General features: G+C 34.1%; 1 protein-coding gene across 4 annotated transcripts in view; it reads right to left on the bottom strand.

Moving 5' to 3' along the window:
• RFX3 (regulatory factor X3) overlaps positions 1-23867 on the bottom strand; it is a 131881-nt gene that overhangs the window by 16868 nt on the left and 91146 nt on the right. For 3 of the 4 annotated variants that reach the window (XM_030004312.2, XM_030004309.2, XM_030004313.2), the window contains 7 exons: positions 18553-18627; positions 13625-13806; positions 12946-13065; positions 4557-4678; positions 3181-3293; positions 2249-2364; positions 1594-1748 (listed from right to left, as the gene is read on the bottom strand). In XM_030004312.2, coding sequence (XP_029860172.1) covers positions 1594-1748; positions 2249-2364; positions 3181-3293; positions 4557-4678; positions 12946-13065; positions 13625-13806; positions 18553-18627 — 883 coding nt within the window. The remainder of the gene's footprint in view (positions 1-1593; positions 1749-2248; positions 2365-3180; positions 3294-4556; positions 4679-12945; positions 13066-13624; positions 13807-18552; positions 18628-23867) is intronic. The other variant, XM_030004310.2, reaches the window with a different exon arrangement.

Below are 23867 nucleotides of genomic sequence, written 5' to 3'. Positions count from 1 at the left end.
CTTTAGAGACTGCCAGGCTGTGCAGGAGAAGCAAGTGAAAAGCAAGGCCAAGAGCAGGTTTGGTGAAAACCCTTGTCTGCACCACCTTTTTATTCAGAAAATAATGTGCTTTTGGAAGAGAGAATTTTAATTCAACCTATTAAATGTTGTAATTAAATTTGTGGGTTTTTTTATCATTGCCTATTCACTTGTGATAGACGATATTACTCTAAAATTAATATCCTACCTACTTGCATTGTCATTATAAAGTAAAACATCAAATATAAACTAATGCAAAATAATTTACACAAGTAATGGTTGTCAGTAATTGCATGTGTTTGAGAAAACATTTTTCCTTCATTCTGCTACATAGATGAAAAGATAAATTATGTCATTCTCTACCAAGAACTTACTCTTTCCTTAAAAAAAGGTAAAACTACCTTTGTAAATGGCTGACCTTCAGATTTTATATATTTCCAGTTCCAAATTTTTTTTTGTATCATACATAATTTACTAAAGCCTAATTTTATTTCACTGACAAGCAAAAAGTCAATAGAACTTTTTTGCAAGGCAGTACGTGCAAATATTCTTATGGAGTACTTATTACTGCTGGAGTCACTATAGCAGAATAGGTGTTCACAGCATGACTAAACAGCTTTGTTAGCTGCAGAGCTACTTAAGGCCCTAATTTTTTTTAAAATACTTATCCAACTTTTTAAAGTGACTACTGTTTTTTCATGGAAAGTATATAATATGTAGGAGTTACGAGCTTTATAGTGGGTTGCTAACATGATTTCTTTATAATATTTAGCATAGCATATGTAATACAATAAATGCTTTATAAAGGAGTTCAACTTTCTTCATATAAATTCATTTTCTAGCAAAAATAGCCACAAAAATACACTGCTGGAGCAACGATGGATTCTAGTAAATTAACTTTGAAAAGAAAGCTGTACTCCTGGTAATGGTTGAATGGCCGGACAGTTACTGACATACATGCAGGATGTATGACAGAAAAAACAGTAGGTTGGAATAATAAATTAGACCAAAAATTTTTGAGCTAATTTTTCATTGCCTTAACAGTCATTAAAATTGATTTCAGCAGCCACCAACAAGGAACGAAAGACTAACTGTCTAAAAATGGAATCACAAAGATCATACACATTTTTTTTCAGACTAATCAAAGATTAATATGTAATGTTTAAACTAAAACCTACTGAATTTAGTGGAAGAACTGACTGGCATTAGTGCACATTGGCTCAGGGCCACAGGACTTATGTCTAAGTCTATCAGGTAGTCTACAAACAGGGTGAAAGGAACACATTTTTACCTGAAAATGTAACACACAGAGAAAAAAGTACCTTTAATATTAAACTATATCTTGAAAACTAGATCTTTCAACTGGACTAAAATCCTTAGTTACTTTTAAAATACAAAGCATACATCAACTCTCAGCACGCCTTCCTACACAATAAAATTAAGGATAAATGATACACAATACTCTCCTAACTTCCAAGCTTATTCCTAAAGCTGCCCTGTGAGGCACAAGACCACCACCACCACACACATGCATGCACAAAAATCCTTACAAAATGTTTCAGGTGTTCAACTTACTAGGAATAGGTCTAAGGACATCAGGAATGAGAATCTCCACCAAAGCCTGGTACATCACATGGTCACAGTTACACATCCATTTCAGAATAGACTCGTTCTTGCACAGAGTAATCAGCTTTGCTTTTGGAAGTCGACTTTCTATTTCACTCAGATTGCTGGTGTGAAAAAATGTAGCAAACGAATAAATGATAATGCATTTACAGCAGGTAAAAACCTGCAATGGGTGTTAAAACGTATTATTTTATAAAGATGTCATAGATGTCTCAACTACACCCAACAGAACTTATTTACATGTTGTGTCACATGGAAATGGATTTAAAAAATGTCTCTCTAGCTCTGCTACAGCTCATAAATTATGCAGTGGTATGAATGATCCTTTTGGCTTTAAAGAACTGGACAGAATACTGGGAGAACAGACCTTTACTGTAGTTGTCCAAGCAAATTAAAAAAATGGATCACACAATAGTTTCAAGACTGCACTTTAGCATACACTCAGCCTATGCAAAAATGCCAGACAATATAAATCTAATCTGAAAAATTAGCATATGGAAAAAAATTATTACGCTGCAGGTAAAACCAGTAAGATTTTTTTTTTATTTGACACTTGTATTATATTATCATGAGAAGCAGTAAAAGAAGAGAAACATTTACTGACCTTGGTTCAGTAATATTAGTGCCATCAGGTGGAGCAGAAGGTGAATAGCGCCAGAAAGTTTGCCACAATTTTTCTATCAGGCTGAACTGAAGATTCACTACCACATCCAGTATTGCCTGAGAAAATAAAACACAAGTACAGATTATCTTCTAACCAGCTTCCCCCCACTCTCAACTCCAGCTAGATCTATAGCTTTTTTTCCTTCATCAGGTAGTGGAGCAAAGGCAAACTGTACATTTCTCAAGTTATAAATAGTATCTGGTTTAATACCTTTGATATTCATAAATCATCCAGCACTATAAACTGGTGTGCACAGAGACTTGAGGACTTGAGTAAGGCCAAGTGCACCTGGATGGAAGCCTCCAGAAATGAGCATGGCCTATGTAAACATATTAGAGGAATTCACCCAAAGAAAATATTTAATGCTACTGCAAACACAAAGGAAACCTGCTATTTTATTCATTTTCATAATTCAGTACAGGTTTGAAAGCACCTTAAAAAATAATTTTAAGAGACATATTGTTCAATATCAAATGTGGCTTAAACACCTCAATGTTTCTTTAAAATGAGAAAAAAGTTACTGCTTTTAATGTAAAAAAAAAGAAATTATAATTTAATCTGATTTACATTTCCTATTGACTAAACCAAAGATCTGCTTGTACAATCTGAAGTCTAGTTTCTCTAACATTCTGAAAACTTACACATAACTACATTTCATTCTCAGCGTCTATTATATATTACTTATTTCCCCTGTAAAGGGGACCCTCCAGAAAAAACTTTTTACTAATGTCCTTTCCAATGAAACAAGCAAAATACCCTGGGGGAAAGTTACATACTACTAATATGGCTGCTATATATTTGGCATTACTGTCTTGTACTGACCTTCATTAGAAGTCATGAACTTTAAAAAATAAATGGTTTATAGAAAATACCTCACAGTGCTCTCGATAAAGACTCTGCAGTGATTTGATGTCCTCAAAGGTAGTACCATCAGGTAGAGAAGATATTTCAACTTCTCCAAACTCTGGAAGTACTCGAGATGCATCTGTTTGCATGACAACATAATGAAAGAGGGCTGTTGTGAACATTGCCCGTTATGGTATGATTAAGGAAACATTTAAGGATGATACAAAGAAATAAATTCCAAAAGGTCATAATGGTCAAAGGCAAAAATCTTTCATATTTGTTGTATGCTGAAATTGTAAACAAATTCAGCCAGCATTTTTTAATCAAAAAGAAATATAAAATTATTCTTTAAGACATTAAAAAGATGTCATGTACATAATACACCTATGTAGAAAAGCTAACACACACATTTTCAGAATATTACAAGATGAAGAAAATATCTGTGTCAGTGTATGAAAGATTAATCCTTGAATAGTTTTTTTTCTTGTTCGGCTGAAGAGTTTCTAGGTAGCCAGGTATAATGGGGCTTAGTAAATTCAATATACATTTTTCTTTGAAAGTTACTAGACTTTCAAGTAGACCCAATGTGTGCTTTTACTATTGGTCACAAATGTTTTCAAGAGACAAGCTGATATAAGAGAAACATGCTGGACTGAAAGGCACCTGGAAAGGAAGATTCAAAACATTTTAATGCTACCCTTATGTTCCAAATGATTTCAATAACAGCTGAATTAGGCCAAAGGATTTGGTGCTTGAAAATCTCAACCAAAAAAGCCTACACCTTCTACAATAACACAGCCAAAGAGTCTTTCTACATAAACAAATAACTGAATTGCCATTTGTCTCCATTAGTGAGAATACATGCTTAGCTGGATCAATGAATCTACAACTTGGACATTTTTAAATATGAAATTCGGGGTTCTACTTGAAACTATTTTGCTCTTTCCACTTATAACACTACAGTCCACTTTCAAAACAGCCCACTGGATGGCTAACCTGTAGTAGTAATGCAATGCCACCCCCACCCCACGCCCCTTTTATGGAATAAAATGCACTGTTATCCACATGCAGGGAACAACATTCATTGCAGGAATTGCAATATGCATGTCTAATATAACTTTGCACAGCAACTGCATTGTGATTTACATAATATTAAATACATCACACAAATACAGAATTTGCGTATTTTTTCCTTTTATACTTACATGATGCATATTAACTATTACATAAAGCTCACAACACAGAATATGTAATTAAAGTGCCTTTTTGTTCTGTTGTAAGAATTTTAAAGAGGGCATGATAACTTTAGAAGCAACTACTGTACTTGTGTGACTTGATATTCACAGTGATAATGAAGTTCATCTTACTTATTTATACAGCAGTATAAAAGCTGCTTTCATACCTAAAAACTGTTGATGATGTTGACTTTGGGCAATTACAGTTTGTTCAACAGATGTGCCTGTCTGTTGACCACTTCCTGTGAAGCCATCTGCAACTCCATCCACTTTCTGCATAGGCTTATACCTACAAAAATACCAAGTACAAAATAATCCTTTCTGTTCAATTCTTCATAAGTAAGATCATAAAATCTATGTTGGCTCTGATTTCTCCATCTCAAAATAAAATTTTGAGGAAAAGTAACAAAAGAATTTACATATTTTTATTTATTTTGTAAATAACAGAAGAAACAAATACTAAGGAAGCTAGAGCATTAACAATGCATTACAGAATTCATAAAGGTGATATTACAGCACCACTACCAATTTCTTGTGGAATTTAGCTTAGGAACAGCATATCATAAATAGAGCTAATTTACACCAAAAGGAATCAAATCTTTCCCTTTCCAAATAGCTTGACCTCCCAATAATTATGTAATTCAAGAATTATGTTTCATTAACTTAAGAAAAAACAACACTACTGTCTGAGGATAGTGAAAGACTTTTCAAATCAAACTTCTCTCATAAGCATAGAAGGCCTGAGAAAGCTACTTGGAAACCTAAACTCTTCATTAGTCAATTCTCAGAATCTTTTATAAAGGACAAAAATCACAATGATACAAATGGGAATGCTGTTTGGATGGTCAAACGTCTTGACAATCAGCCTGACAGGCTGAAGATCATTCCTGTCATTTCCAACACAACTGAGAATTTACTCTGTCCCAGATCTTAATGGTAACATCTTAGACGCTTTGCACTTTTGAAAAAGAATTGTAGCCACTGAAAAAAAAAATAAGAGAAACCCCAAAGCTAAATAAAGTGTGTTTTAACGATCACTCAAATTGGAATTGTGCAGATTGTAAACCTCCATGCTGACTTCAGAAATGTGACAAGAAATTCCACTCTCGATGCATTACTTTGAGAAGCAGTTTAATCAGTTGGGAACATTTAATTTTGTTTCCAATAAACATAACCAGCATTGTCTCATGTAATTACTGAGATTTTACTTTAAAAGGAAGTTCCCATAAAAAACATCCATTCAATATTCTAGGTGTTACTGACATGAATCTAAATATACAATAACATAAGACAGACAGAAAGTACACTTTTCAACAGAAAGACTCCTGGGCTGATTAACACACAGTTTTATAACTTTAGGAATTTCAGTGCTTGGGAAAAAAGAAGATGCCTATACCTGTCCTATCTCTCGGACATTTATATCAAGTTTCACTTTCTGTAACGGTTCAGTGTAAAATCCTATGACTGTTGAAGACAATAGTGAAACTCTAATCAACTTTAATAAAGGATAAAATTTTAATCTCTGGCATCATGGTAGCACTGAACTCTTCTGGATGAGCTTGTTATTACTTGATAAATCTACCTCCAATCCAGGCAGTTCATCTGGGAAGAATTCTTAACTTCTCTCTCATTATACATTATAATTACAAATACAGGCAGAAGATCAACTTCTGGAAATATTTGTAAATCTAAACCTACACTTTAAGATTGTTCCATTACTTCCTGCAAAATGTATTATTTTACTGACCCTTCAGCTCCTGAAGTAGGATTCAAAATGTTTTGAATATATAAAAATAACACTCCTCTAAGAGTTTTTCAGTTATGCAAAAAACCTTTTAATTAAAGTATAAAAGCCAACTTAAACCTTTGGTGCTAGGAATCAGGATTATCCACCTACTTACTCCACCATGCTTTACATAAAATGTGCTGGGCAAAATTCTTAATTCTTGCACTGTGACAGGTAACTCATCACAGGAGTTAACCAGTTTCAACAGCATTAGAAAATCACTTCCAAAATGAAACCAAAGAATGAAAAAAAGAAAAAAATTGTTTTTCAGGAGCTTCAAATGAAACATAAGCAGACAGTGGTTAACAATTTTAGATCTGCTGTCTTTTATTTAGAAGCAGAACTTTGACAGTTTAGACACCAAGCAGCTCTCCAGAATTCTTTAGTTAAATTCAAGCCATTTTTGGTGCATGGAAAAAAATAGTTACAATTTCTTTACTGGTAAGAAGGTACTGGTAAGTTACATTTTCTAAAATTATCCAGACTTTTACTCTCTTTTACTCTCTCTATTTTACTCACTACTAACCTACACCTTATTTCATTTTTCAACCTTTTCTTTTCTTTTAAATTACTAGGTGCTGGGACACTGGGACCAAAAAATAATAACTGACTTTACATGAATATTACAGCTTTCTAATGATACTTGACGCAGAAAGGACACCATTTGAATTTTATATAGGTTAGTACAAACACAGTAAAAGTTTGCAAAGTTTTTAGTTAACGACAGACATTTTCTCAATTTGTGCAAACCTATGAAGATAAAAACACCCCTAAACCACTGAAATCAGAACATGGAATCAGGTAATTCAGAAAAGACACTGAATGATATGCTGGTCTCACTGTGCAGTTAATTTAGAATACAACTTCACTGACTTCCATAACCTAACTGTGACATAATTTCATTAACAGAAACTTCCTCTCTCCCTGCAGAACATGTGCAGCAAACAAACCATATTCATTAATAAGATAAAGCAGAACCGGGAAGTATAATAAAATGCCTGCTTGGTTTGAAAAATGCACATATGAAATTGGTAGGGAAAAGAAACAAGCTGAAAACTGTCAAAACTATGAGAAGCCAAAATGGATTGACTAAGTCACAAGACAGACAAAAACCAGTGGCTTTTTCAGTTAAATTTTCTGCAGATTTTGTTGTTTGCTTGTACTGTTGCCATGCTGCCACTATCTGGATTTTACTCTAAGTCTTAGAATTTAGTATTTTTCTGGAAAATCCAACTCGTGCTGTTACGGTATTTAGAATATTCTCTCTCTTAAAGGCTAAGGTTTCTATCCTTCTGGCTTGCAAAAAACCAAACTGTAGTGGTTCTAGAAAGAAACAGAACTAAGCTCTAAGGATTCACTTCTATTTTATTTTTATTTTAAATCTATTATTGTCATTTATCATTAGGAGTTCACTGACATCTGTGAGAAGTGAGTTAATGTACCAAACTACAAAATGATGCACTTACAAATAACAATGTGTAAAGTATGTTAAACCATTTTACTACTGTATGCAAATAAAATGTTGCCATTGATGCTACTAGAGAGGAAAAATCAGCTTTTAAAATTAGCAGAAAGTAAAAGTTGATTGATACAGCCTGCAACACCCCAGGCAACACATACTAAAGCTGTTAACTATAGGAAAATTGAAGAAACTCAAATCCTTTAAAAAATTATTGAAGACGCAAAATCTGCAAGTAACAAAGAAATACCAGAGAATCATTTGGATGCTCTCAGAAAGTTCTGGTGAGTAGATCAAGTTTGTACTAGTCACTTTCTAGTGTTTGAAGAAAAGAAAACCACTTCCAAGTATACTGTTGTGCATACATCATAAACCCTCAAAAATAATGCAGAGGGTATTATTTCAATAGAAGCATGGTTATCTGAAATCAAATATGGTAAAAAGAAATTTAAGGAATGCAAATTTCATGTGTGTGCTATCAAAACTTCTCTCCTCAGTTCAATAACCATTGTTGAGATACATCTAATCTAGAAGCCTAAGCAGAACTTCCTAGTTTTTTAAGCCACAATCACCTCAGCATCATAACCATACTATACACAAAATATCTGTGCTTGTTCAAGAGAAAGACTGATTTTTTTTCTGAACTACTCCATTAGGAAGGTGTTTATTAGTTGATCATATAAGTTCTCTTGTAACCCAGTTTTACAGATGTCAGTATTTATTGGACTATGATACCTTGCTGTCTATCATCAAAAAGAATACCACTATAAAAATATTTAATTTCTCTGTTGTCTATAAACCCAAGCGCCTTTTAAAAAGATCTATAAAAACTTGATGCTTTGGACTCACAGTGGCTTAGTTTAAAGGTAATGTTTGACTGAACAGTATGCCCAGGAAACATAAGAATACAGGAAAGAGAACAGTAGAAAAATATTTTCTACATAAAATAAATATACAGGGTGAACAACATCCACAGGAAGCAGTGATTAATGATTTCTAGTTAGAATAATAAATCATGTGTTAGCTGAATGTTAGAATGTACAGTGGATAACAATACAGTTATTGTATTTATTTAAAAAAATCTTAGCTGAATGTTCAGCTCCAACAAATGAAAGCAAGAAGGTATAATTTTGTGCAAGAACTGAAAGATATATTTGAAATTAACTTGGAAAGCTGGAATTTTACTTCTGGTAATAGAATGTAAAACATACATTCATTGTCATGAATGCCCTAAAGAAAAGACAAGCATACCTGTATCAATTTCCCTAGACTAAGCCATAAAGATAATTCAGCTTCTGAGCCACGAGCTTCTATGCATGAAGAGCTAAATAAAAACAGGCTAAATAAAAACTGACTTTAGGAATTATATCTCTGATACATTTCCCTTAAATGGTCTGACAAGGAATGCTTATGGGAAAGAGATTTCATAATAAATTGTACTTTAAAGTGGCAAGTGTTTAGTGCCAGACTTAAAACTGTGCAAATATATTTGGCATAATATATGGGTGGGATATTACTTTATTTCTTCCTAACAATCTTTGTCTGATGTCCATGCGCTGTTAGTCAGGTCTGTGTTTGATCCAGAACTGATGTACAATATGAGCATTTAAATATCATGGGTTTTCCTACCCTGGAAAACATCTAGGAGCAGGATGACAGAGGCAAGCCAGGCCTTCCCTTGCAAGTCTGAGCCTTACAACAGGTCCAGCTGAAGGGCAGGATGTTAGCTATTATCTTCCAGCCAAGACTAGTCATTAACTGTGCTTTTCTTCAGTTCAAAGGTGATTTAAGTCTCTTGATAAGTGGTTGTTGTCGTCAAACCACTGTCTCAGCTGGAAGATAGGACTGTTAGCATCTGTGATCTGTAGTTACTCTGTTTTTTCTTCTTACTGGAACAAAGAAAGAGTACTCCCACAGCTCCTGCTGATCACAGCCAAGACTAAGCAACTAAGAGCATTACCTTCCATTTGAAATTTATGTCTGATAAATCCCAGACCCTTGAATTCAAGCCCAGAACAAACTCCAAAAATGAACATACAAAAGCACTTTGGGATATTCAAGTCACACAAATAGAAAAGGTGCATGACCCTCAAATTAAGAAAAGGAAGGAAGAAAAATGGTCTGTAGCATACATGCAGTCTACAGCCTTTGCCAAAAAGGACTAGAAGTGTTTATCCAATTAGATGTGTCTGATAGAGGTGGTAGAATTGGTGTAACTACACAGAAAAAGTATATTGACTGCAATTTACTGCTGATTTAAAGGACAAAAGAAATTAGTAAAGCTGGAGAAAGAGCAATGTTACCCTAATCGTGCAAATTGTAATATTCAGTCCTTTAGTTATCTCTTAATAAATCCTGCTAGAATTCTTCAATACACTAGGATAACTACGATAAAAATATAGAGACATATATCAAACATTGAAATTAGATACTAAGCATGTTCTGTAAATGTGGAAGAAATCTTACTTCAAAAATACAAGTTCACTTTTTAAATTGTGCACTGAAAGTTTTAAGTCAAGCCATTTTTATATTTAGCATTTCTTTTTTCCCCCAAAACCCTAGCTTCTGAGGGCTACAAAACACAAGTGTATCTCAGTTTCCATTAAAATTAATCAAGCAAAATATACAGACATTTTTATTTCAAGAACGTGGAATAAAGCTTGACATTGCACAACCAAAGACTACCCTAAAATTAAAAAGTAAGGCTACAAAGAGAGAAGAATGGACCAAAGCTCATGATTGCTGCATGCTAGAGAGTGGCCATAATGAAGTAAATAGGCTAGTTGTGGAATAATTTAATAAATTTGTTAAATCTTTTTCTACAGTTACTATTATAATCAGCAGATTCCAATGAGACAAAAATGTTCTGGCACCATCACACTTGGCTTTCAAAATCACTGTTTCTATTAGAAAATTTTGCAGTTTTCTGGTTTAGGTAAGTATGAATAAGTAAGTTATAGTGGCTCATGAGTTTCCATTTTTCAACGAAAATTTCCTGTATTTTGTTAGATAAACATCTCCATTCTGAAAATTTCTATATCCTATTCAGTATTGCTAGTATGTTTGATGGTATGCAGACCTGAGACCATATACATTTTTCACAGTGCAATTGTCAAAGTCTGGCTAGCTCCTTGATCTCTGCATTTTATTTATTTAGGATGCTGGGATTTTGGAAAGACAGTAAAATACTTTACTGAGATCTGTGTACCCTGAACTAAGGGATGAACAAAGATTCTCAGAACTACTTTGTATGAATAGTACAGCAGTAGGACTGTGTGAACAATGCTTCTATTTCTAGGGGACCTAACTGGACATCACAAGATATCAAGAGTGTAAAAAGATCAGCCTGTTTTTTGTCTTAAAAGACAGGAAGGTAAGTAATGCAAGTTCCTGAGCAAATAGGTAAAGCTTCACCTAGGAAGGTGTATTGGGACAGCTGCTTTTAAGGATTTAATAACAAAGCCATTGTTATTATTAAGATATAACAACATGGTGGTCTTTTCTGCAGTCAGTCAGATGCTTCCACTTCTCTTCCTACTCTCCTCTGTCTTATTGCTAGCCTCAACTAAGATAATGCATAACCAACTTTTCTACTACAGCACAGTGTTTTTCATGTAACAGCTACCTATTAGGCATAATTATCCAGTGCCTTGTAGTTCCCATCCTTCAATAGTATCTTTACAGATTCTCGCAGCAGAGCTTAAGATTGGTATGAACTGACTATGAATGGGAGCATGCTTGTGCACGCACATGTGTGTATGCATGTGCAAAACATGGGTTAAAGGAAAGGTATGCACTAACTGCTACATGATGCCATATGTGTGATTTCATTCAAATATAATCAGGGAACAAACTGATGTAAAGATAATGTTAACAAAATGCCGCCAAACATACCTAGGTAAGGAAAATAAGGGAACTACACAAGACATACGGTGGAGTTAAACAAAATAATTAAGCAAATAATAAAGAAAAGTAGTATCCACTCCTAAGAGTTATATAATGCATGTTCAAAATCACTTTGTCATTGTGAATCAAGTAGAAGACAAGAGAAGTGATAATGATTAGACAACTGGCATAATTTCTCCAGAAACAATTTCATAGAAACAATTCTAGTTAGGCCATTGTGGCATATGTCTTCGTGCATACATGTGATTTTGAGTGTGAGTGAATGAAATCTGTAAGTAAATGAGATTGAGTGGCTAAAATAAACTTGCTTGGAGATTTTGTAAATATCTGTCACCTTTTCATACCATATAATCCTGCAATGATTTTTGTAACAAGAACTTCCTATGTGATCATAACTGGAGATAATCTCATGCTTCTGTATTATGACCAGCACAAGATAGTTAAGACCATATATTTTACCACGAATATGTATTTAGTGCTGTAACTACTTCTGGAAGTGAAAGTAAAATAATTTCAGATTAAAGTGATACCTGTGTTTGAAGTAAAGTTTGAAGTTGTGTTTTTCATATCCCAGTTGTGTCCAAGGCCACAAAATATGCTTAGTACACTATACCAAACTGTTCATTCAATTGATTTTTGGGCAGTAATAGCTCTAAAGATGTCTTGCGTGTTATGCTACTGTTCTACCTATGAGCTTTGTGAAATTACACATCTTAGATATTTCACTTTAGGGTAGTACGGGAGGCTAGCGACATCAGTCAAATAAAAATTAATTTCAAAGAAATGTACTGATTTCCATTTTTTTCCTAAAATTTTCTGTTCAAGATAGTTTTTCATATGCATATTCACACATTCTTTCACTACCAGCATAGCCCTTTGTGGTCACTGTGCCGCTGCTTTCAAATACTTCTGAGCTTTCACGGGATCCTCAGGAAGAACAGAAGCTGAGGGAAAATACTTCAGTCAACTTAGAGGCAAACCATTATGGTCACGTTAACTCTTCGCAGGGAGATGAAATAAACACCAAACTGAACTTATTCATAAGCTCCAATGATATAGTAATGAAAACAAACAGCAAAATTTGAAATTCAAGCTCTTACTGCTTTTCTTCAGCTTGTGGGATAAGAACTCAACCAAGACAGTTAAGCAGAGTCTGTCCATATCATATCTCACTTTATTATTACTGCTTCTTGCAAATTTATGACAATTTCTAGGTATATAGTTTTCCATGTTGACTGATACCTAACTTCAGTGACGTCAACCTGTTATCTAGCAAACTTTTATTTTTCACAGCAAAGAAGCTGAATAAAAGTTGCATTAGAATTTCAGCTTTTTCATGTAAGTGAAAGTAAGGCTTTATGAACTGGAAATATTAGTAAGTAGTCATGTTCATTTCACACTTTACCTCTGTTTCTGCTGCATGGGCTGTTGTCTCATAGCCATATATTGCATGTCCTCTTGTAGTCGATTAAGAGGAGAGTCTGGCTTGACACGAATCCCGTAGTAATGATATTTGGAGTTCCCCCTTTATGAAAAAGCAAGAATTAAAAGAACAGTAACACTAGTTTTATGCATGTACATTACATTTACTTTACAATTTACATTGACTGGAAAATAATAACCCACAAATCAGGCCTGACTCTCCTGTCTTACCTGTTTTACATGGGTGTCATTTTACCACCTTTGGGAAATTAATTCACTGTCTTAAACAATATTATCCAGCATTTTAACTTGTAATCCACTTGAGTATGAAAAATAAAATGCAAATAAATACAACTTATCTAGTTATGGAGAAACACAATTCTTAGTAATTTCCAAACAACAAGCTACATTTTATTTGTACTGATAAAAATCTGCAGTGTATTTATCAAAATGTAAACACATATACAGTCAAAAACAGGAGAAGTAAAAGTATAGTGGCATCTGGAAAAGCATAAAACTTTAACATTAAGAGACAGAACTGACAGAAAACCACTGTAATATTTAAATACAGGTTTTATTTATTTTTTAACTAGCAGACAAGTTTCTTACTAATATTATTACTTGTATTTTCTATAATAGTTCAGGATTTCAGTGACACAGACCTAGTTCCAAGTCTTCTGGTCCGTAATCCCATGAAGATTGACCGTATGAGTTTTCCAAAGGAGGCAGCATTGACTGGATCCAACTTGTGCTCCTGACAATGTCGTAAGTAATGGTTGTAAAGGGTACTTCTTGGAAGGCTCACTCCTTCTGCAGTTTCATAGTTGTCTAAAAGCCACTGAAGCTATGTTACATATAAAACAGACAAAAAAATCATTATTACTTATTAAAAATATCTTAGCCATACAGCATTAACTTAGGGCAGTTTTGAAACCACTCTTCAGGTCTATTAAACAATTCCTTCTACAGAGATTGCTTAAATGCTAGCTATACTATAGCACTTTAGGATATTCAGAATTACCAGGAAATAGCAGAACTCATTGCACTTGTGACCTCAGATAAGTGTCCACTTCTTAAAATATTTTTGATTCAGTACCACACACCAATAAAGGTACCTACGCTTTGGAGACAAACTGTTAGTACTGCAAATAAATAAAGTAATGAATGTAATTCACATAAATTACAGAAAACAAACTCCTTGGACGAACAATAGTTAGTTAATGTATTTGTAAACCTGGAATATTATACTGTTTTTCTTTGCCTGATGTTAAAAAATATTATGACACTTAACCGAATAGCATATTTTTTACTCTCAGATACATATAAGAAAAAAGCTACTGCATGTATGTCAAAGACCAACCTAGATAATGTTGAAAAAAACTGGTACATCTATAAAACATTAGGGGTACAATCCTATTCAGTTGTAGCCTGTTTGCCTTTGACTTCCAGGAGGAACAGAATGAGATTCTTGGAAAAATATTAATCTTTTCATGTAATTGTAGTAGGTAATTCTAGACACATGCAAGAAAAGACTTGTTATGTAATATCATTGGACTTTCTAAGTAGTGCATACTCATGAAACACCTGTAGCTGTTGCTAATGTCTAAAAAAGTAAAAAGAACAATTTAATACTCCTAGAGTTAACATTATAGGAGAATGACAGATCAAAAATAATACAGGTTGACGACGCATTTAAACTCCACTGTTTTAGTTTTTTGATATGCTAATATTTTCCTTATTTTTCCCCAGTGCTTGCCATGGTTTCAGTTCCCTGAAATTCTCCTTTAGATATCGCTTAAATGATTCACAAATTTCATTTTCTGTTTGAATTTTATTTCTCTGTTTTCCTAAGTATTTATACCAAAGTAGTACAGTGTGAATATTCAAGACTGCTAGGATCAGAGATCTTACCAAAACTCTGGATTTAATTTCATTATCCACTGAAAATGCAAACTGAGGATGTTGAGTCTTCAAGACTTGCTACAAACTCACTCTGATGAGCTAGATATTCACAAAAATGTGTAATATTTTTCAATTTAGTCCAGCAAAGCAGTAACTAGTATGACCAAAACACAAATTATTAAGTGACAATAAAAGATATGCATGGTCTATGTGTTATTTATTCCTTTGCAGAATTATTCTGTTAGAGCAGTGCACAAATTCTGTTCCATCAATGTTCAGGGTAACTTATCATGCAAAGAACATGAATATTTTCGTGTACAATAGACTTGAAATGTTTCAGTCTTGATTTTTTCTTTATCACAAAAGTGTTATGTACTAAAGTCCAGATGACAACAGATATATTGAATTTTTAGCTGGTTTTGTCACAGTGAGAAATTTACTAATAAAAATGCAAAAACATTACTACAAAATTTAGTCTAGAACATTCAAACACCATTTTCATATTTGCTTTTTATTGAAAACATGCCCATAACTTTTCCATGTTTCTTAAACATAAGCTCTAGAAAAATATACAAAAGTCAGATATAAATGCTTCCAAGACATAAAATTTTTAGCTCAGTTTGCAGATAATGTTTGCATTTCAAATAGACAAAATGAAAAAGTACAGTTCATCATCTTTATATCAGTTATCGTAACATTATTTTTAAATTATTAACATTCACAAGTACTTCCAAATTGAGCATCTATCATTTCAAAATAAAGCTAAAGAAAAATTGTAAACATTAACTTTTATCTGAATGCATTAAAGTTATTTCACTAATGACCTGACATAAGCATGTCTGGGCTTAGAAACAAAGGTAATTATATCTGTTGCATTTTACCTATATTTAAAATCTATTATTACATCTATATTTATATTATATACATTTATATAACATCTGTCATATATTATTAAATCTATAATATAGTCAGAACAGATACAGAATGTGAAGCATTTCAGTTTTCCCCCAAAGGAAAAACTTTGTCAATCCCAAAAGACTGACAAACAAAAAATAATTATTTTCCAATTAATTTCTGCATGTGGCATTAAAGTTATTTTCCTCCAGATGGCTTCTAATGTATTATGCATCACCTTAAGTGCACTTCTTTAATGATATGAATATCTAACAGATGTTATTTCAACTATAACTTGCATTATCCAAAAAAACAAATCGGAAGATAAGTGCAATATAGGAATTTTTGCTCCTGGGTGGAGTTACTTAGTAGCGAGGGCTTGAAGTCATTACTTGCTAGATTATAGCCTGGAAGAAAAAGTGCAGTTAATATATGAATTTAAAAGAAAAATTATCTTCAATCATTATAAAACTATTGCAAACAGCTTTAAAAGAAAAAAAAATTTTCTACCAACATGAAATATAATTCTAAAACTGAGCTGTTCAGGTTTGAATCCTGGCTTTTTAATTCATAGTACTGACCATACTGTATGGGTAAGATGGGTAAAGGCATGAAATATTTACATAGTTGGACCTGTTAAATTGACTGTGACTCCAGTTAAGCTGCAATGTTTATAAAACACTCAACCATCAATTAAGTAAGTCAATCACATGCAGAAATAAATCAAGAAAAAAAATAAAACAGAGGAGAAATGACAAACTCCTTAAAATGAGCACATATGAATTTAGGAAAAAAAAAAAAAAAATCCTAGAAAATCTCACAGAGGTATCATAGGGCAAAAATTCCAATCCCCAAACTAGTATTTTCCCACAAATTAATATATAATCTGCAAAGTGAAAGCTAAGTAAACACACAATTTAGAATTCTATTTTAAAACTTATTAAACCCAATTATTTTAATAAATACCAAACCAAACCATTAGAAGTCAAAATCAAGAACAGCTTAAAGAGACAAAGATTAAACCTATACTTAAAATTCCTCCATAGTGTCTTACTTGAGTTTAAGACAATAAACATTGCTTTAAAAATAGGCAAAATGTCCAGTGAGCTTGATCTACATTGTTAACTTCTTCCAAAACGACCAGGGCTAGGAAAGAACAATTGCCACAAAAATATGTACAGGGATCTTTTTTGTTTGTTTCCACAGAGGCAAAGATACATCTCTATCAGAATAATTTTGAAAAAGCCTTCACAGCCAAGAAAGAAATATCATGGTAAAACTTAACAGTTGGATGCAAATCTCATTATTAGGAACACATTGTGAACAGTGCATAGCACCAGGAATGAGTGGAACACAGTTTACTGGGACACAGCTGTTTATCTTGGAATTCTTGGTTTTATACCCAGGTTCTGGACTTCATGACAGGATTAAACACAAACTGATCAACAGTTCAAGTGTACCAAGTCTTAACATAAATTTCTGACACTTTGCCAAAAAAAGGTATGGTCCCTTTAAAAATGACATTTAAATATTAATTTTGTTATTATCCATCTAATATTATCTAATATTATTTAAAATAAAATTTTGATACTGTTTTATCTTTAAAACAATTATTTTGTAAACATCCAAGGTGGAATCTAGAAGTCCTTCTGTATAACATTTTGTATAACTTTCTGTAATACGATTTTCCTCTTTCAATTTTGGCATTTTCTAAAGAAAAAAAAAAGTTTAAAATTTCCACAAAACAATTCTAGTTTTGACTTTGACATAACCAGACCCATACAGAAAAAATCCCAAACCCAAACCTGCTAAAACATACATTTTTAATTTGATTTCTGAGGGACAGACCCTACCACCATATTCTTACATTAAGACCTGAAAACAAATTTAAGTTTAATCTGTAAAACAATAAAGGAATTTGAATTTATTTAATTAGTAAAGTTGAGAAGGAAGAAAGAGGTGAGATGAATACAAACTAACCAACATGGCAAAAATACAAAATACAAACCACAAATACCAACAGAAAAAAAAAAAAACAACCCCACATTTCAAGAAAGACTAGATTATTATTTATATAACAAGTTTAAAATTAACTTTGGGCCTTTTTCCTTTATTTTAAAGTTACATATAATGGATTTATCACTATATTTAGAGATCATGTTTCTACCCAAATATCTTTTAGGTTTGTATATGGAAAGTTCTTAACTATAAGATTTGCAGAGTAAGAAGAACGCAAAAGGCAGCTGAATAAGACATTTTTGTGTACTTCAGATTAAGATAATTCTTTCATTTTTTTCCCAGGTCACCATAAGGATCTTTAGGTTTCTTAAGTAAGTCATTTAATAATAAACTCTCTATTCAGAATAAATGAAGAAACACCTAAAAATAATCTGCAAGCTGTTTGTTCCTTCCCTTCCTCTTCACATGCCCTGAAATTAATATAGGGTACACAGATTTGCTTTGTAGATGACTTTATTTAAAATGTCAAAAGCCAGCTAATTTAGAATTATTTGAACTCTCTCATGACATTTACATTATAATCTGCAAAACAGTCAAATGTGTTAACTTGTCTTAACACAGGTGTAGAGCATAGGAAACAGGAAACTCTGCAATATACCATAAAGACATTTCATCTGACAAAATAAAGCCATGGGTGATGTAGTAGAAGATTACAAGCAACTAAGATGAGAAGATTAAGAGCAAAAAGTAGTAATAAAATAAAACAAACATTTAGAGGCAGGCTAAGCATGCAGAACAAGCAAGAGAGGGTGTATGTGAAGAAGAGACAACTTACATGGCTGTTGAGAAGAGAGCTTCTGTGAGTGGACAGACCATCAGACTTTTGCAGTGTCTCAATCGCCATTTCAATCTGATAATAGATGTCATTAAAAAAAGGACTCAAGACAAGATAGTAAAAAAAGCCTGATCAGAGAAGTTTTGACAGATTGCTTATAGATCAATAGAAATGCCTGCTTTATTCCTGGCTAGTGCATATGTTCTACTAAAAGACCTCATTCCAGAGTCCCACTGAACACAAACCTCCCCAATGAGGTCAGAAAGGCATTTTGCTTTCATATATACTGCAGGATCACAGCCTCAAAGTCCATTTTACCTTCCAACCTGCTCAGGAAGTTAAATGAGTAGATTTACTGGTGAGCTGCATTGAAACAAAAAAAACCCCAATTGAACAAAAATACCATTAATAAAATAACAAAATAAATAAATCCCTAAACAGAATTTTAAGAAAGGCCTCCATATGTTTTCCCTCCAACTGTATCAGGAAGAGAAATGCACAGCTTGCAATAACAATTGAATTAGAAACAAAACTTCAGCTCTTTAAAACCACAGAATAAAATACCAAACCCAAATAATTCAATAGGTTTTCCACCATTAGCTTCACTGGGACAGGACATCACCCTTACTGCTGCCAGCACCCTTTGAATACCCCCACCTGTCAAAGTAAATGGAAAGTCAGGAGTTATACAGACTACAGGATCCAGCCTTTGGAAAAGCAGATTTGTTGCCAGTAGTTTTGCCATTTAAAAGGAAAAGAAAACACAGCACTACTAAAATACAAAGTAGTAGTTCTTCAAATGCAAATGTACAAAAACTCTCACATCCATTCCCATTCTTTTCTTTTTTAATATCAATGGATATTTTGATCAGTTTGATAACAACAGCATTAAAGAAAAAAAATTAAAACCTAACTATACTTTAACTGGGGAGCTAGAAGAGCAAAAACAACAATGAAAATGACAGAGACAACGGGATGCACAGTAAGAATAGGCATGCAATTAATTAGCTACATTAAATGCCCAAAATGAAAGCAATGGAAGCCACCACTTATGTTAAAAACACTTATCATTCTCCATGTAGACATTTTTTAACGCGCCCTCCCTATCCTACCTCAAATATCACAGTACTATCCATAATTTTGGTGGCATAATTTATCAATATTCAATGAATTCACTCTCTGTATAGCAGAAAATGAAAAATATTACAGTTGATACTTGAATTTACCATACATATAAAATTAGCTTCTCCCTTTTTTACAGGGCAACTGACAAGTATTTTATCGTAATAACTGTGAGGAGTCACTTGTTTCTCTCTTACAACTGTTCAATATTAGCTATACAATCTTTTTTATAAAAAGTACATTACTATAAATACACAATTGCTATGTAAGGAAACATACTTTTACATGGCAATAATGTATTTTTTTTTAATATTTTGATTAGTTCTTGCTTTAGTGGAAAATACTATCAGGTCAAAGTATTCAATCACACAGGAAATGTCAAATTTTAAACACATGTTCACACGATAAAAATTACAAGGTTAAAACGTCACCATGGTAAGCTCAACTTACTATATAACATAGCCATAGCATTCCCCTTCTTAACATAATGCTACAATCAAACAATGAAGACTGTAAACACATTTAAATCCGAATTCCAAATCTTAGGTTACTTGTTCCACAATGCTTAGTCCACAGCAGTACTATAGCACTGAAGTTACACCTCCTGCTGCTCATTTCCCGCTACTGCACTACTCTCAATCTGTTGCTGCAACTTGTGGCCTTGTTTGTTCAGAAAACCAACCTGTAAAAAAGTAGTAGTAATTGCACTTAAAAAGAAAAGTGGCATTGCAGATGACACTCATTCCTTGCAGCCACATTGGTTTAACACCTTTTGGTGCTACGCAATAAGCCAAATAAAGAAACTGTTTCTTTTTTGTCATTTGGGCGATTTTTGTTGCTGGAGTTTCTTTTAGAAGTAGATTTCACCAGTATGGCCATTGAAGACAATGAATCCGTGCTCGCTTTTACTGCACAGCATAAGCCAAGCAGTGTTTGTCACCACTAAAACATGTTAATTACTTCATCAAGCTCAGAAAGATACATGATCTATATTTAAGATGAGTCTTCATCATATTCTACTAGGGCAAGCTTCTCAAGAGAAATTGTTCTCACAACTAATTATTTTGATCATTGTTTCTAGTCTAAAATTTGATAAAATGAACTTCCAGCTTTATCTGACAGATACATATCTCTTTAATGACGGAAACATTCCTATGTAGACTATACAATCACTTCTTAACTATTTTTGAGCATAAAATATGTTTGATCTGAAAACAAATTTTCTAGACATTAAATAATTCATCTTGCCCTTTCTGAATTTCTGGCTACTTCTTGTTTTCCTCTGTTGGATTGGTGTTCCTCAGGGCTCAATTCTAGGGCCAGTTCCGTTCAATATATTTATCAATGATCTGGATGCAGGAGTTGAATGCCCCATTAGCAAGTTTGCTGATGATACCAAACTGGGAGGTGCTGTTGACTGTCTCAAGGGACAGAAGGCCTTGCAGAAGGATCTGGATAGACTGGAACACTGGGCAATCATCGGTGGCATCAAATTTAACAAGACCAAATGCTGGATTCTGCACCTGGGACAGGGCGATGCCAGGCACAAGTACAAACTGGGAGCGGAGTGGCTGGAGAGCAGGCCTGCGGAAAGGATCTGGGGGTGCTGGTTGGCAACAGGCTCAACACGAGTGCACTGGCAGCCAAGAGGGGAAACCCCATCTTGGGGTGCATCAAACACAGTACAACCAGCTGGTCAAAAGAGGTTGATTGCCCTGCTCTGTTCAGCATTGGTGCGGCCTCACCTTGAGTGCTGCGCGCAGTTCAGGGCCCCACAACTTAGGAAGGATGTGAAGGTCCTTGAATGCATCCGGAGGAGGGCAGCAAAGCTGGTGAAGGGGCTGGAAGGCATGTCCTGTGAGGAGCGGCTGAGGACTCTGGGTTTGTCTAGTTTGGAGAAAAGGAGGCTGAGGGGCGACCTCATTGCTCTCTACAGCTTCCTGAGGAGGGGAATGGGAGAGGGGGGTGCTGACCTCTTCTCCCTGGGATCCTGTGATAGGATGCGTGGGAATGGTTCAAAGCTGCACCAGGGGAGGTTTAGACTGGATGTTGGGAAGCATTTCTTTACCGAGAGGGTGGTCAAACACTGGAACAGCTTCCTACAGAGGTGGTTGATGCCCCAAGCTTGTCAGTGTTTAAGAGGCATTTGGACAATGCCCTTAATAACATGCTTTAACTTCTGGTCAGCGCAGAATTGGTCAGGCAGTTGGACTAGATGACCACCATAGGTCCCTTCCAAATGAAATATTCTGGTTTATTCTATTCTCTTATTCCAAGCTTTGGGGTTTCAAGATGATCTATGTGACACAGAGTACTGTGTGTATAGGGAGTAACAGCTACCTGAGTTAAAAGTTGTTTATGTGAAGGATCTGTTCCTTCATGCTTTTAAGTTCTAAGTTTTGGCCAGGGACTTTTATTTAGGTTCTAGAAAAACTGAACATAAATTCACCTCTATTCAAAACAGCATTTAAGCACATATACAGATTAATTACATAGGTAATGCAGTGGGTTTATTATGATATTTTGTGGAAGGAATATGAAAATAATTTTAACATTTAAAATTATATTCCACACAAATACAAAAGGAAGACTGATACCTTTGCCTTTGTAGCAATAAGCAGTGAGAGATTCCAGGCACAACTAACCACATATATATCTGATATGTTAAATGACAACAAGAATTACACATTCATTTATTTGAATATGTGATCAGTCATACATTTCTCCTATTCTTCTCTTAACAAGACTAAAAACATTATTTATTAAAACATTCTGACTGATAACTGAAATGTACACTTCCAACTAAACCATGTTAAATGTTGCACTACTGGTAGGAATGATGATTGGTTTGTATAGTAACATAAACATGGGCGGACACTAAATTAGAGCATGATAGCTATGAAAACTATGACTGTAGACTTCTCCTTCAATTTAATTTGTTTGCCAACTAAAATACTGCCTTATTGTCTGACACAGTTGCTAATGATTAAAGGTATTTCCCCAGGGTTAAAAAATTCAACAGTTTGATCCCAGTATATGCATCTGGAATCCTACAATGTTCAGTCTTTATGTGATCTACTGATTTGGAAGTTAATAACTGTTCTTGCTAGTTTATGTCTTAGTGTTCATTAACATGTTACCAGATAAACAAATTACACATACTAGTCTTAGATGTGTATAGCACAGACATAGTAAATACTTATCCCAAACCCACTTTGAAAAAAACTGCCTTCCTCTTGGGAAGAAGAAAGAAATAGTACTTTTTTCATGACTGAACTAATCAAGTAATGATTCAACCTATTAACATGAAGTATTTATAGTAAGTTGTTCTGAAGAGGTCAGGACATAAAGAAAACAATCTGCAGAAGTTTCTGCACTGAGGTTTTGTGATTAATCTGGATATCCTACAATTTATTTTCTTTATCTGTTTGCATCTGCAAACCACCCTTCACCAGCCGCAAACCAGGCAACTTTAGGTGGTATCTTAAAATGCCAAATGATTGTTGCATCTTGTTCAAAAAAGACAGCTCCTGTCTCTGTCTTCGCAGGCACCTCCCATTAACAATGCCTTTTATTCACTTCTAGAGGTTTGCCCTTTTAGGCTTTAAAGGAAGTGACATTCTAAAGCAGCTTTCATCACATGCTCCATTATGAAGGAATTACTAATTCATCGCATCTGTACAAGAAAGATTAATTTGGTACAGCTAGCTAAGTCCTGGGTACTTGTGACAACTGTGCTACCAACATAAGGTATACACACATCATAAACTAACCTGAAGCTACAGGATAAACGGACTCAGGGCTTTTGAAAATGTGACGCTTTCACTCTTTTAGGATGCCACAAGCATGCATTATTTACAGTGGCTTTCAATTCTCTTTTCAGGACAGAATATTCATGTACATTGTACGGTTTTCTAAAACTTATGCCAGAGGGTTGTGTTAGGCAGACAAGCTTGCCCAGGAAAAAGAAACTTGAAAATGAAATAGTATTGACCACCCTCAGAGAACTCAGGTCTAGCCTTTACAGCTGGAAGAATTAAAAGATTTGCATTCCTTACAACAGACAAAGCTGTAGCAGCACCTGTAAATAGGTTCTATGAAATTTTGCTCAAGAGAATGAAACAGTACTATGAAGACAGATACTTTTTAAAGTCTGTTGGAATGAAAGAAATGTAAATACGCAGAAAGAGAAG

The sequence above is a fragment of the Aquila chrysaetos genome, chromosome Z, assembly GCF_900496995.4.
Source record: "Aquila chrysaetos chrysaetos chromosome Z, bAquChr1.4, whole genome shotgun sequence".
Lineage (NCBI taxonomy): Eukaryota > Metazoa > Chordata > Aves > Accipitriformes > Accipitridae > Aquila > Aquila chrysaetos.
This window is presented reverse-complemented; position numbering and strand designations above follow the sequence as displayed.